Source organism: Lepidochelys olivacea, assembly GCF_965140295.1.
Source record: "Lepidochelys olivacea isolate rLepOli2 genome assembly, chromosome: 28".
NCBI lineage: Eukaryota > Metazoa > Chordata > Testudines > Cheloniidae > Lepidochelys > Lepidochelys olivacea.
In genome coordinates this window covers 2,460,801-2,474,268 of record NC_140438.1, presented here as the reverse complement: position 1 = coordinate 2,474,268, position 13,468 = coordinate 2,460,801, and the positions used below count along the sequence as shown (strand labels likewise).

Below are 13,468 nucleotides of genomic sequence, written 5' to 3'. Positions count from 1 at the left end.
CCTATCGGCCGTGCCCTGCCCCCGGGCCCGGCCCCCCTCTCTGCCCGCTCCTATCGGGCGTACCCTGCCCCTGCCCCCGGGCCCGGCCCCCCTCTCTGCCCGCTCCTATCGGGCGTTCCCTGCCCCCGGGCCCGGCCCCCCTCTCTGCCCGCTCCTATCGGCCGTGCCCTGCCCCCGGGCCCGGCCCCCCTCTCTGCCCGCTCCTATCGGCCGTGCCCTGCCCCCGGGCCCGGCCCCCCTCTCTGCCCGCTCCTATCGGCCGTGCCCTGCCCCCGGGCCCGGCCCCCCTCTCTGCCCGCTCTTATCGGGCGTACCCTGCCCCCGGGCCCGGCCCCCCTCTCTGCCCGCTCTTATCGGCCGTGCCCTGCCCCCGGGCCCGGCCCCCCTCTCTGCCCGCTCCTATCGGCCGTGCCCTGCCCCCGGGCCCGGCCCCCCTCTCTGCCCGCTCCTATCGGCCGTGCCCTGCCCCCGGGCCCGGCCCCCCTCTCTGCCCGCTCCTATCGGCCGTGCCCTGCCCCCGGGCCCGGCCCCCCTCTCTGCCCGCTCTTATCGGGCGTACCCTGCCCCCGGGCCCGGCCCCCCTCTCTGCCCGCTCTTATCGGCCGTGCCCTGCCCCCGGGCCCGGCCCCCCTCTCTGCCCGCTCCTATCGGCCGTGCCCTGCCCCCGGGCCCGGCCCCCCTCTCTGCCCGCTCCTATCGGCCGTGCCCTGCCCCCGGGCCCGGCCCCCCTCTCTGCCCGCTCCTATCGGCCGGGCCCTGCCCCCGGGCCCGGCCCCCCTCTCTGCCCGCTCCTATCGGCCGTGCCCTGCCCCCGGGCCCGGCCCCCCTCTCTGCCCGCTCTTATCGGCCGTGCCCTGCCCCCGGGCCCGGCCCCCCTCTCTGCCCGCTCCTATCGGCCGTGCCCTGCCCCCGGGCCCGGCCCCCCTCTCTGCCCGCTCCTATCGGCCGTGCCCTGCCCCCGGGCCCGGCCCCCCTCTCTGCCCGCTCCTATTGGCATGCCCTGCCCCCGGGCCCGGCCCCCCTCTCTGCCCGCTCCTATCGGCCGTGCCCTGCCCCCGGGCCCGGCCCCCCTCTCTGCCCGCTCCTATCGGCCGTGCCCTGCCCCCGGGCCCGGCCCCCCTCTCTGCCCGCTCCTATCGGCCGTGCCCTGCCCCCGGGCCCGGCCCCCCTCTCTGCCCGCTCCTATCGGCCGTGCCCTGCCCCCGGGCCCGGCCCCCCTCTCTGCCCGCTCCTATCGGCCGTGCCCTGCCCCCGGGCCCGGCCCCCCTCTCTGCCCGCTCCTATCGGCCGAGCCCTGCCCCCGGGCCCGGCCCCCCTCTCTGCCCGCTCCTATCGGCCGAGCCCTGCCCCCGGGCCCGGCCCCCCTCTCTGCCCGCTCCTATCGGCCGTGCCCTGCCCCCGGGCCCGGCCCCCCTCTCTGCCCGCTCCTATCGGCCGTGCCCTGCCCCCGGGCCCGGCCCCCCTCTCTGCCCGCTCCTATCGGCCGTGCCCTGCCCCCGGGCCCGGCCCCCCTCTCTGCCCGCTCCTATCGGCCGTGCCCTGCCCCTGGGCCCGGCCCCCCTCTCTGCCCGCTCCTATCGGCCGTGCCCTGCCCCCCTCTCTTGGCTGCCGCTCACGCCTGGCCCTGGCCCCCCTTGGCCGGCTGCAGGTACCTGCGCAGGCCGTCCGCATGACGCTGGACAGAATGCCGTCTGTCCACTCATTGGTGCTGAGGTCATACTCTCCATACAGCTCGCCCAGGGACACGGCCTTTGGGTTCAGGGGGAAGTCCTGCCGTTCCCAGCCGCCAGCCGGAGGGGAGAGAAGCACATGGACACCACAGGGGCAGGGCACAGTCAGAAGGGGGCGGGAAGCCAGAGACCCCTGCCCAGCCCCAGCCAGGAATCCCAGACAGTGGAGACAGGAAAAGCCCTCTGCCGCCACCCCGGTGCCAGAGCAGGACGGCCCCCCACGTCTATGCCCACTGGAGATGGCCCCAGCCCCCCACCCACGGACGGTGCAGCCTCGGGGTTCACACGTGACCAGTCCCCAGCCCTGGGAACGGGCAGCGCCCACTGACCCTGACGAGGTTGTAGGCGGTGTCCCCGCTCCGGCACAGGGCGGACATGGTGGCCTGCAGCGTGCGCCAGGTGACTGTCTTGCCGCTGCCCGTGTTGCCCACGATCATGGTGGAGTGGCGGGAGTTCTTGGTCTCGTAGAGCTGGATAACCTTGGTGATGGTGAAGGGCGTCACCTGGAGCCCCATCCCCTTCAGCTCCTGCTCGATGGCTTCCTTCAGCTGCAGAGACAGGGCCTGTCCTGGGGTGACCAGTCCCAGCCACAGAGCAGGGAGCCCAGGGACGGCGCATGGCCCAAGGCAACCCTGGAAGGGCCAGAGCCTGGAGTGGCCCCCTCCAGCAGCAACAGGCACGCCTGGACTGAGCTCATGCACCCAAGGGGGCAGGCTACAAAGCACAGCCTTCCCTGGCCCTCCCGCCGCGTTACACACATTCAGTAATGAGGCCCCACCGCCCGCAGCCGACCAGAACTATCCCCATTCCACACATGGGAGAAACTGAGGTACAGAGAGGTCAGATGGCAAGTGAGAGAAAGAGAGAGAAAACACAATCCTGCTCTAACCCCTAGACCCCGCTCCCCTCCCAGAACCAGGAAAGAACCAAGAAGTCCTGGCTCCCAGCCCCCCTGCTCTAACCCCTAGACTCCACTCCCCTCCCAGAACCAGGAGAGAACCCAGGAGTCCTGGCTCCAGCCCCCCCTGCTCTAACCACTGCACCTCACTCCCCTCCGTGAGCTGGGAGCAAAACCAAGGAATCCCGGCTCCATGGCCCCTGCTCTCTGGAAGGAATTGCCTCAAAGTGCAGCCTCTCGGCACTAGAGGGCACTGGACTCCGTCTCGCTTGGCTCCAGCCCTGTGGGAAGGAGCCCAGCTGAGAGACCCGGGCCGGCTAGCTGACCTTCCCGTAGTCAATGACAGGCGACTCAATGCCCGGGAAGAGGTCCTGGATGATGCCGTTGAAGAGGGGCACGTCGACTGAGGCAAGCTTGGCGATGTTCATGTCCTTCATGGCCATCAGGAGGATCTGAAAGCCACCAGGAGAGCCAGGTGAGCCGGGCACCCTCGGGTGCCGGGGATCCAGCTGGCACACTGACTGCACAGCCGAACAGCTGGCGAAACTCCCCTCCAGCGCTGCCCGTGCCATCCCGACACTGCCTGGCACAGCCCCTGGCCCTCCCCAAGTGCAGGATGCCGGGGGCACCTCACCTCTTCGTCGGTGATGTCAGGGTGCACCCGGCGCTTCTTCCCAGCGTAGCGGAGCAGCGACGTCAGCGCCCGCAGGCCAAAGTCGTAGTGGTCCTGCTTGGACAGCTGCTGCACTGCCAGCGAATACAGGGTGTAGACCTTCTTCGCCAGGAGCTGGGACAGAGCGGAGCCCATCAGCGGGGGGCGAGGCCGCCAGGGAACCAGGCTTCGGAGCGGGCATCTCGCTACGAGCCCTGGGAACCCCCAACTCACCCCAGGCTGCCGTGCGCCAGCTGGGAAAGGCCCCGCCTCCTGTCCCCTGACCCCCATTGCTCCAACCTGGGGCCATACCAGAGCCAGCACCCCCAAGAGCAGAAACCCCCTCACCCTGGCCGGATGGGAGCCCATGCCACCCAGACAGGAAAGGCTCCATGTCCCATTCTCCACCCCCTGAGCCAGCCGGTCCCCCCATCTTGGGGCCGGATGGGAGCCCACGCTCCTGGAAGGGAAAGGCCCCGTGTCCCATTCTCTGAGCCGGCTGGTCCCCCCAGTCTGGGGCCGGATGGGAGCCCACGCTCCTGGACAGGAAAGGCCCCGTGTCCCATTCTCTGAGCCGGCTGGTCCCCCCAGTCTGGGGCCGGATGGGAGCCCATGCCCCTGGACGGGAAAGGCCCCGTGTCCCATTCTCTGAGCCAGCCAGTGCCCCCATTCTGGGGCCGGATGGGAGCCAATGCCACCCAGACGGGAAAAGCCCCATGTCCCATTCTCTGAGCCAGCCGGTCCCCCCAGTCTGGGGCCAGACGGGAGCCCACGCTCCTGGACGGGAAAGGCCCTGTGTCCCATTCTCTGAGCCCGACACACTGACCAGGCCATCAGCGTTCCCAGCAAGGGCGACTCTCTGAGCCCCCACGGCCCCAGGCCTGCGAGTACCTTACAGTTGCTGAACCCTTCTCCGAAGAGGATGATCTCTGCGATGAGCGTGGAGTCCGGCACCACCATGGAGATGGGGCGGAACATGGACTTGAGGTTGTCGGGCAGCTCTGTCCGTCCGGCGTAACCTGCCCCGTGGCACCCAGCAGCACATTAGCCCTGGCCACCTGCCATCTCCGCCCCACTCCCTTTACCCCAACCCCAGGCCCGGGAGGCTGAGCCGAGGCCCCTGCATAGGGACGGGCCAGACTTGGGCTCTTCCCTAGAGGCCCTGTGGTGCCCATCAGAACTCTGAATGCCGTGTCTCCCACCTGGGTTCATGGTGATGAAGATGCCACAGGACCACACCAGCTTGATCTTATGGCCCTCAAAGATGAAGGAGGTCATGTTGGCGGCCAAGGCAGAGAGAATGGAGAGGATCTGCTGGGCCACCACAGACAGCACCTCGATGTTGATGCGGTTGAACTCGTCAAAGCAGCCCCAGGCTCCTGTCTGCAGGACGAGAGGAGAAAGGTTGTGGGGGGGGGGGGGGGCGAGGGCTGCAACAGACCGATTCCTCCCATTCACACACTGCCCCATGCCCATCCATCTCACCCTGCTCCGGAGAGGGAGTGGGATCTAGTGGTTAGAGCAGGGGGGCCAGCAGCCAGGGCTCCTGGGTTCTGTCCCCAGCTCTAGGAGGGGAGTGGGTCTGGGAGTCCCAGCCCTGGGAAGTGCCCATGTGCTCTGGAGCCAGTGCAGTGGCCTGTCCTGCATCTCTGACCCCTTACCTGGGCCAGGCCCGAGTACATGCGCCCCATGGATTTATAGTCCAGGCCTTCGGAGCAGTTCACGACAATCACATACATGCCCAGGGCCTTGCCCAGGTCTTTCACAGTCTCCGTTTTCCCTGTGCCGGCAGGGCCTTTGGGAGATCCTCCCCGGTGGAGGTGGAGGGCTGTGGTCAGAGTTATGTAGCACCTGGAAAGAGAGAGGGGAGACCACGCATCAATCTCCCTGCTATCCCCACCCTGCCCCCAGGCCAGCCGCCACTGGGATCTCCTCTCTCCACCCCACTGATGTCCACCCTGCTCTTCTCCTGCCCATCCAGCCCCTCTGGAAACAGACCTAAGCTGGAGCCATCTACGTGCACTGTCGGTAGCTCAGCAGTTAGTCCCTAGCTCTCCTGTGGCACTTTCCTCAGGCGATCTCAAAGCATGCGGCCTCGTCAGTTTCACTGTCAGGGATCAAGCGATCACCTTAACTGAGCCAACGAGCTCGAAGTGCCTCTCGTGATCCCCCTGAACTCCCAGCATGCCCCGGGGGGCTGCCGACCGCACCTGGAGCAGCAGGGGCTGGGCACACCATGCCTGTACCTGTCGGTAAGCGGCGTGATGACCAAGCGTCCGGAGTTCCCCAGGTACTCATAGCCGTAGGGGAACTGGGTGTTGGTTTGCCTGATGACACAGTCGTCCAGATCCTGCCGAGGGAAATGTGGGGGAAATACAGCCAGGCCTTTGGACTCCCCCACCTGCTCATGGGGCTCCCGTGACAGAGGGCAAGTAGGCACCAGGGGAGAGACTCCTCAGACTGCGGAGAGGACGGCTGTGCAGGTCCCGGGGGAATCCATCTGGCAGCCCATGAGGTCAGGTTCATGCCCTCTCCTGCCATTTACCGAGCACTGCCCACAGTACCCAGGCACTCTGCAGACACAAACCCGCCCCCCTCACCACCCCCACCAGGGGAGGTGGGTCATATCGCTGTGGAGAAAAGGAGGCACAGATGGGAAAGGGGCTTGGCCAAGGCCATGCAGCGAGTGGAGGTAGAGCTGCACAGTTCCCAGCAGGGAGCACGGGACATGGTGGAGAGCTCCGCAGGGACCCCAAGCATTGAGACCCAGAGCAGGCCTGGCTCCTCCAGCTCCCCAGGGCAGTATTGTCCCCTACAATCTAGTCCCGGGGGCGCTGTCTCAAGCAATGGGGCTCCCAACAGGTACTCCCTGGTGAAGAAAAAGGCCCGGGTAGGGACCACTGAATTGTGGAGGTAAATTCATGATGGTGTTGGAGAGAGGGTTTGGATTCTTCGACCATGGGATGTTGTTCCAGGAAGAAGGATTGCTAGGAAGAGATGGGATCCACCTAACAAAGAGAGGGAAGAGCATCTTCGCAGGCAGGCTTGTTAACCTAGTGAGGAGGGCTCTAAACTAGGTTCACTGGGGGATGGTGACCTAAGCCCGGAGGTAAGTGGGGAAGTGGGATACTGGGAGGAAACACAAGGAGGAGGGTGCAACAAGGGAGGCCTCCTGATTCATACTGAGGAAGCAGGGCAATCGGATAGTTATCTTAGGTGCCTGTACACAAACGCAAGGAGCCTGGGAAACAAGCAGGAAGAATTGGAAGTCCTGGCACAGTCAAGGAACTCTGATGTGATTGGAATAACAGACTTGGTGGGGTAGCTCACATGACTGGAGCACTGTCATGGACGGGTAGAAACTGTTCAGGAAGAACAGGCAGGGGAGGAAAGGTGGAGGAGTTGCACTGTAGGATTGCTCAGAGCTCCAGTATGAACCTGGAGAAAAGCCCGTTGAGAGTCTTTGGGTTAAGTTTAGAGGTGAGAGCAACCAGGGCGATGTCATGGTGGGCGACTGCTATAGACCACCGGACCAGGAGGATGAGGTGGACGAGGCTTTCTTTGGACAACTAACAGAAGTTTCCAGATCACAGGCCCTGGTTCTCATGGGGGACTTCAATCCCCCTGACATCTGCTGGGAGAGCAATACAGCGGTGCACGGACAATCCAGGAAGTTTTTGGGGAGTGTTGGGGACAACTTCCTGGGGCAAGTGCTGGAGGAACCAACTAGGGGCCCTGCTCCTCTTGATGGGCTGCTCACAAACAGGGAAGAATTGGTGGGGGAAGTAGAAGTGGGTGGCAACCTAGGGAATGCATCCGATGAAGTGAGCTGTAGCTCACGAAAGCTTATGCTCAAATAAATTTGTTAATCTCTAAGGTGCCACAAGTCCTCCTTTTCTTTTTGCAAACACAGACTAAAACGGCTGCTACTCTGCAACCTAGGGAACAGTGACCATGAGATGGTCTAGTTCAGGATCCTCACAAAAGGAAGGAAGGACAGTAGCAAAATACGGACCCTGGACTTTAGAAAGCAGACTTGGACTCCCTCCAGGAACTGATGGGCAGGCTCCCTTGGGAGGCTAATATGAGGGGGAAAGGAGTCCAGCAGAGCTGGCTGTATTTTAAAGAAGCCCTGTTGAGGGCACAGGAACAAACCATCCCGATGTGCAGAAAAAATAGCAAATATGGCAGGCGACCAGCTTGACTTAACAGAGAAATCTTTGGTGAGCTTAAACACAAAAAGGAAGCTTACAAGAAGTGGAAACTTGGACAGCTGACTAGGGAGCAGTATAAAAATATTGCTCGAGCATACAGAGGTGTGATCAGGAAGGCCAAAGCGCAACTGGAGTTGCAGCTAGCAAGGGATGTTAAGAGTAACAAGAAGGGTTTCTACAGGTATGTTAGCAACAGGAAGAAGGTCAGGAAAGTGTGGGACCCTTACTGAATGGGGGAGGCAACCTAGTGACAGAGGATGTGGAAAAAGCTAATGTACTCAATGCTTTTTTTGCCTTGGTCTTCACAGACAAGGTCAGCTCCCAGACTGCTGCACTGGGCAGCACAGTATGGGGAGGGGGTGAGCAGCCCTCAAGTGGCGAAAGAACAGGTTAAGGACTATTTAGAAAAGCTGGATGTGCACAAGTCCATGGGGCCGGATGCGCTGCATCCGAGGGCACTGAGGGAGTTGGCTGATGTGATTGCAAAGCCATTGGCCATTATCTTTGAAAACTCATGGCAATTGGGGGAGGTGCTGGACCTGATGATTGGAAAAAGACAAATATAGTGACCATAGAATCATAGAATATCAGGGTTGGAAGGGACCTCAGGAGGTCATCTAGTCCAACCCCCTGCTCAAAAGCAAGACCCATACCCAATTAAATCTTTAAAAAAGGGAAGAAAGAGAATCCGGGGAACTACAGACCAGTCAATCTCACTTCAGTCCCTGGAAAAATCATGGAGCAGGACCTCAGGGAATCCATTTTGAAGCACTTGGAGGAGAGGAAAGTGATCAGGAACAGTCAACATGGATTCACCAAGGGCAAGTCATGTCTGACCAACCGGATTGCCTTCTATGATGAGATAACTGGCTCTGTGGATATGGGGAAAGCGATGGATGTGATATATCTTGACTTTAGCAAAGCTTCTGATACGGTCTCCCACAGTATTCTTGCCAGCAAGTTAAAGAAGTCTGGGCTGGATGAATGGACTATAAGGTGGATAGAAAGCTGGCTAGATCATCAGGCTCAAAGGGTAGTGATCAATGGCTCGATGTCTAGTTGGCAGCCGGTATCAAGTAGAGTGCCCCAGAAGTCAGTCCTTGGGCCGTTTTTGTTCAACATCTTCATTAATGATCTGGATGATGGGATGGATTGCACCCTCAACAAGTTTGCCGATGACACTTATCTGGGAGGAGAGGTAGATACGCTGGAGGGTAGGGATAGGGTCCAGAGTCACCTAGACAAATTGGAGGATTGGGCCAAAAGAAATGTGATGAGGTTCAACAAAGACAAGTGCAGAGTCCTGCACTTAGGATGGAAGAATCCCAGGCACCGCTACAGACCAAATGGCTCGGAAGCAGTTCTGCAGAAAAGGACCTAGGAGTTACAGTGGATGAGAAGCTGGATACGAGTCAGCAGTGTGCCCTTGTTGCCAAGGCCAAAGGCATATTGGGCTGTATTAGTAGGAGCATTGCCAGCAGATCGAGGGAAGTGATTATTCCCCTCTACTCGGCACTGGTGAGGCCACATCTGGCCAGAAGGGATGTGGACAAATTGGAGAGAGTCCAGCGGAGGGCAAAGAAAATGAATAGGGGACTGGGGCACATCACTTACGAGGAGAGACTGAGGGAACTGGGGTTGTTTAGTCTGCAGAAGAGAAGAGTGAGGGGGGATTTGGTTGCAGCCTTCAACTGCCTGAAGGAGGGTCCAAAGAGGATGGAGCTCGGCTGTTCTCAGTGGTGGCAGATGACAGAACGAGGAGTAATGATCTCATGTTGCAGTGGGGAGGTCTAAGTTGGATATTAGGAAACACTGTTTCACGAGGAGGGTGGTGAAGCACTGGAATGGGTTCCCTAGGGAGGTGATGGAATCTCCATCCTTAGAGGTTTTCAAGGTCCGGCTTGACAAAGCCCTGGCTGGGACGATTTAGTTGGCGTTGATCCTGCTTTGAGCAGGGGGTTGGACTAGACACCTCCTGAGGTTCCTTCCAACCCTGATCTTCTATGATTCTATATTGGATCCTGTCCCTGGCAATGGACCCCGGGGGGCAGCCCAAAGGGGAAGGGAGGGGGTGACGCAGAGCCGGGTGGCTGAGGCAGCTAGCGAGAACGAGGAGGCTAATGGCCCAAGCAGGACGGCAAACCACAGGGAATTACAGGTACGTTGGAGGCAACGTCTCCTCTGCTCAGCACGGCTGCGGAGGCTGAACAGCAGGGGGCAGCGATGCGGACGCAGGGGCGGCAGAACTAGCCCCATGAACACACTCTCCCCAGCAGGCGGAAATCTAGCCAGCAGGGCGCAGCGTGGGCCTCACCTTGTCCCAGTACAGGCGGAGCTGGCTCAGCCATTCGAAGGACGTCACGTCCATCAAGCTGGTCTTGTAGAGCTTCTCTATGACGTCCCGCGCGTGGATTTCCACCGTCACCAGAGCAACGATCTTCAGGCGCATGATCTTGGTCAGGTTGCCCCGGATGGCCTCCGAGTATTTATTCAGCAGCGACACCTAGCGAGGAAACGGCCAGTGGTCGGGGAGCCCGCTGTACCCGCCCAGTGCGCACCAAGGGGGTAAGAAGAGCACCATGGGGAAGCCCTGCTGCCAGCGACAGGGCAGGGGAAGATTCCCCATCTGAACACACCGATCGGGGAGAGGGAGAAAGTGTTTGAGTGACTGTATGAACTGGGTACGACTGTGAACAGGTGTGACACAGGTGTATATGCACAGGAACATGACAAGGCCCTCTGCAAGCGAGAGCCAATGTACGTGAGGGCGTGTAGTAGTGAGCAACATGCGAGTACGCGAGCGTGCCCTGGAGGGCCAGTGACTGCGTGCGAATGTGTGCATGGCTGTGCCACGCTCTCCCCTTCACCTGCTTCTTCTTCATGACCTTGAGGAATTTCTTGTCCCCTCGCTCCTTGCAGTTGGCCAGGCACTTGGTGACGTCCGTCGTCCACTGGATCTGGCTGGCAGTGATCACCATCTGCAAGAGACAAGGGGTGGGGTGGTGGAGGGAGGGGCACTGGCAAATCCCCTCTTCCCCAGCCCCCCCAAGCTGTCAGTTCTGGGGAGCCGCCTGCCCACAGACCTCCAACACCCTAAACCTAGGAATGACCATTCATCCTGGGCCCCACGTCCCTCCTCCTCCGCTCAGCCTGATCACTTCTGCACTTAGTGTGCCTTCCCCCCAGCCTAGGGGCTCTGAGCACTTTACCCAGGGGGGTCAGGGTCACTGGATCCCTTTTACGCAGGGGAACACTGAGGCCCACGCAGGGAAAGTGATTTTCCCAGCTCTGGCAGAATGAAATCCAGGATATGGAGCCCAGCAGTTCTAATTCCCTAGTGCCTGCTCTAACCCCTCCTCAGAGCTGGGGATAGAACCCAGGAGTCCTGGCTCCCAGCACCCCCGCCTCTAACCACTAGCTCCACTCCCCTCCCAGAGCCGGGACGAGAACCCAGGAGTCCTGACACTCAAGCCTCTGCTCTAAAATTCTGAACCCTCCTCCCTGTGTTCAACTGAGTGGCTGGGCAGAGGCCCACCAAATTCATTTCACGGATGACCTGCGCCCATGCAGCGTACCAAAGGCCTGATCCAACCCACGTCAATAGAAAGACTCCCGCTGACTTCAGTGGAGCTGGATCAGCCCAGAGGCCACCCCGAGCCGCTGCCCCATCTGTTACCTGTCCGGCCCACTCCTTCACCCACTTGTCCCTTTTCGTCAGCATCTTCTTCAGGGCCAGGCGGCAGTTTCTCAGCAGCTCCTTCAGGGTCCAGCGCATGGCCCGCTCCACGTCACACAGCCACTCCTGGGAGGCAGGCAGACGAGGGGCTGAGGGGACGTCTACACTGCAGGCTAGTTTCAGTAACAGCACCAGCGTAGCCCTGGCAGCAGGGCTCTGGCACAGGCTAGCTGCTTGGGTGTCAATCCAGCTAGCTAGTCACCCCTCTGACTGCCGTGTAGACAGGGTTTGGGACGGGGCTGGGAGCTATCCTAGGCTCTTTGCTCTGAGGGGAGTGATGGAGCTGGAAGGGGAAGAGGGGGTTTTCCCGGCAGCACCCTCTGCGGGACAAGGCAACCCGATTCCTTAGTGCCAACGTCATCTCCCTCTCAAAGCGGAAGATGCTGACCCAGGGCCTGGAGCCTGGGGGCAGAGGGGATTTCACAACGCAGGGCTGGAAGGGGAGAGGGGCTGGCACCCGCAGCCGGAAGGCTGCCGCAGACCCCGGAGCGGGAGTGATTTAGAATTGGATCGTACCGGGGCTGGAAGCCAGCGGAGGTGCCCGAGGATGGGCTGGTGCATGCGGGGCATAAGGGGAAGACACTCCGCTGGGAGAGGCGCCGTAGAAGCCGGCCGATGCTCCCCCACGGTGCCTTTCCCACCCGCCCCACCCACGCTTCCCGCTGCACCTCAGCCCCCATTTCCCCTCCCTCGTCTCCCCCCTCTCACCATGCCCCCATGAGCCTGAAACAGCACCTCACGGCTGCAGTGCACCCACTGCTGAGTCAGAGGAACCAGGATTGGGCCCAGGACAGGCTACCCAAAGCCCCAGCTCCCACCGCCCAGAGCTGGCCCAAAGAGCCCTCACCTCCACGGGCCCTTCCAGCAGCACCGAGTGGACGAACTCCACGTACTCCCCGTCCAAGGAGTACATGCCCACGGCTTCAGACTTGTTGCCCATTCCCACCTGAGGAATGAAGAGAATACTGATGCTCCGCCCATCCCCAGACCATCTCCGGGTGCCTCACGGATTCCCATGCTCCGGGTGAGGTGGGCATCAAGATCAGGGCCCGAGGGCGGGCCAAAGGAGGGGAAGGGGCTTGGGGGCTCAAACTCAGAGGGGCTGACAGCTGGCCGTACCAGGGCAGAAGCTGTCCCCTTCTGCTGTAACCATACGATCACGCTCCCCATCCAGAATCTATTTAGACGGGTTCCCTCATCCGGCACTGAGATGCAGCCGCCTCTGGACTGGGATGCATCAGCTGTTTATAGAGGGATCCCCAGCATTGTTAAACAGAAGCGAAGGAGAATCCCCCCTCTGGATGAAAGGTCCGGGGGCTTTGTGGGAGCCAAATTGCACCACCCAGGTTGGGATTTAGCCAAGACTGCGGGGTTGAATGGGGAGAAGGACCAGGGGCTCTGCACAAAGCAGGAGGAGGCTGGGCCTGGGGCTGGCTCCGGACCTTCTGGATTTTGAGGGACTTGATGTTGTCAAAGCACTTCTTGAGGTGGGGCTGGACGGCCTCGGGGTTGCGCGACTGGCCCAAGATCTCCAGCAGATCGTCGTTGGACAGGAAGTAGAAGCGGGGGAAGATGTGGCGCTTGGTCTCCAGGTACATGTCCAGGGATTTCTGGATCTCCTCCAGGGCACCGTTCATCTCCACCAGCTTGTCCAGGAGGCCTGGGGGGAAAGCGCCACGGTCCCTCTGACTCCTGCTGGCCCCACCCCAGCCAGATCACATGGTCTTCCCCCCCCCGGCCCTCAGCAGCAAGGTCAAGGCCTGGCCCTCCCTCTCCAAGCCTGCCGAATGCTGCCCTGGTTTGCTTCCCACCCCAAGCATGGAACAGCCTCCCGCTCCCCTGAACCCACTCCTTTCCATTCCTGATCACCACTCCCCACCCCCATGCGGCTCTGAGTCACCCTGGCAGATCTTCAGGGTAGGAGCCCTGTTGTCTCCTGGCATCAGCCCTAGGTGCAATGAGTTTAACCAGTCTCAGCCCCAGACCTCAAGGTGCTGCAATCTTTCATCTTGCAAACAATGGCCTCGCTTTCCATTTTAACGAGAAAGGGGCCAGGAGCAAGATCGAGCCTTTTAAAGGGCGCTGCTTGCGCCAAGTGCTCTTCTGTTTAACCAGCAACGGCCCCTCTTGAGCCCCACACCCTGCTCCCTGCAGCACATGCTAGGGACCCGGGCTCAGCACTGACTCAGAGGAGAATGACCCCCTCAGCCCCCACCCCGCTCCCTGCAGCAGAGGCCC

The 13,468-nt window shown here is 61.3% G+C and overlaps 1 protein-coding gene across 5 annotated transcripts in view; it reads right to left on the bottom strand.

Annotated features, from left to right (window-relative positions):
* DNAH2 (dynein axonemal heavy chain 2) overlaps nucleotides 1-13,468 on the bottom strand; it is a 110,854-nt gene that overhangs the window by 48,403 nt on the left and 48,983 nt on the right. For all 5 annotated transcript variants that reach the window (XR_014709804.1, XM_084616232.1, XM_084616233.1 and 2 more), the window contains 13 exons: nucleotides 12,673-12,890; nucleotides 12,078-12,176; nucleotides 11,171-11,296; nucleotides 10,362-10,472; nucleotides 9,809-9,997; nucleotides 5,527-5,630; nucleotides 4,942-5,131; nucleotides 4,483-4,663; nucleotides 4,172-4,299; nucleotides 3,263-3,415; nucleotides 2,955-3,080; nucleotides 2,060-2,278; nucleotides 1,653-1,770 (listed from right to left, as the gene is read on the bottom strand). Coding sequence is in view for 4 of the 5 variants with exons in the window: in XM_084616232.1 (XP_084472358.1) it covers nucleotides 1,653-1,770; nucleotides 2,060-2,278; nucleotides 2,955-3,080; nucleotides 3,263-3,415; nucleotides 4,172-4,299; nucleotides 4,483-4,663; nucleotides 4,942-5,131; nucleotides 5,527-5,630; nucleotides 9,809-9,997; nucleotides 10,362-10,472; nucleotides 11,171-11,296; nucleotides 12,078-12,176; nucleotides 12,673-12,890 (1,962 nt within the window). In the remaining variant the exon portion in view is untranslated. The remainder of the gene's footprint in view (nucleotides 1-1,652; nucleotides 1,771-2,059; nucleotides 2,279-2,954; nucleotides 3,081-3,262; nucleotides 3,416-4,171; nucleotides 4,300-4,482; nucleotides 4,664-4,941; nucleotides 5,132-5,526; nucleotides 5,631-9,808; nucleotides 9,998-10,361; nucleotides 10,473-11,170; nucleotides 11,297-12,077; nucleotides 12,177-12,672; nucleotides 12,891-13,468) is intronic.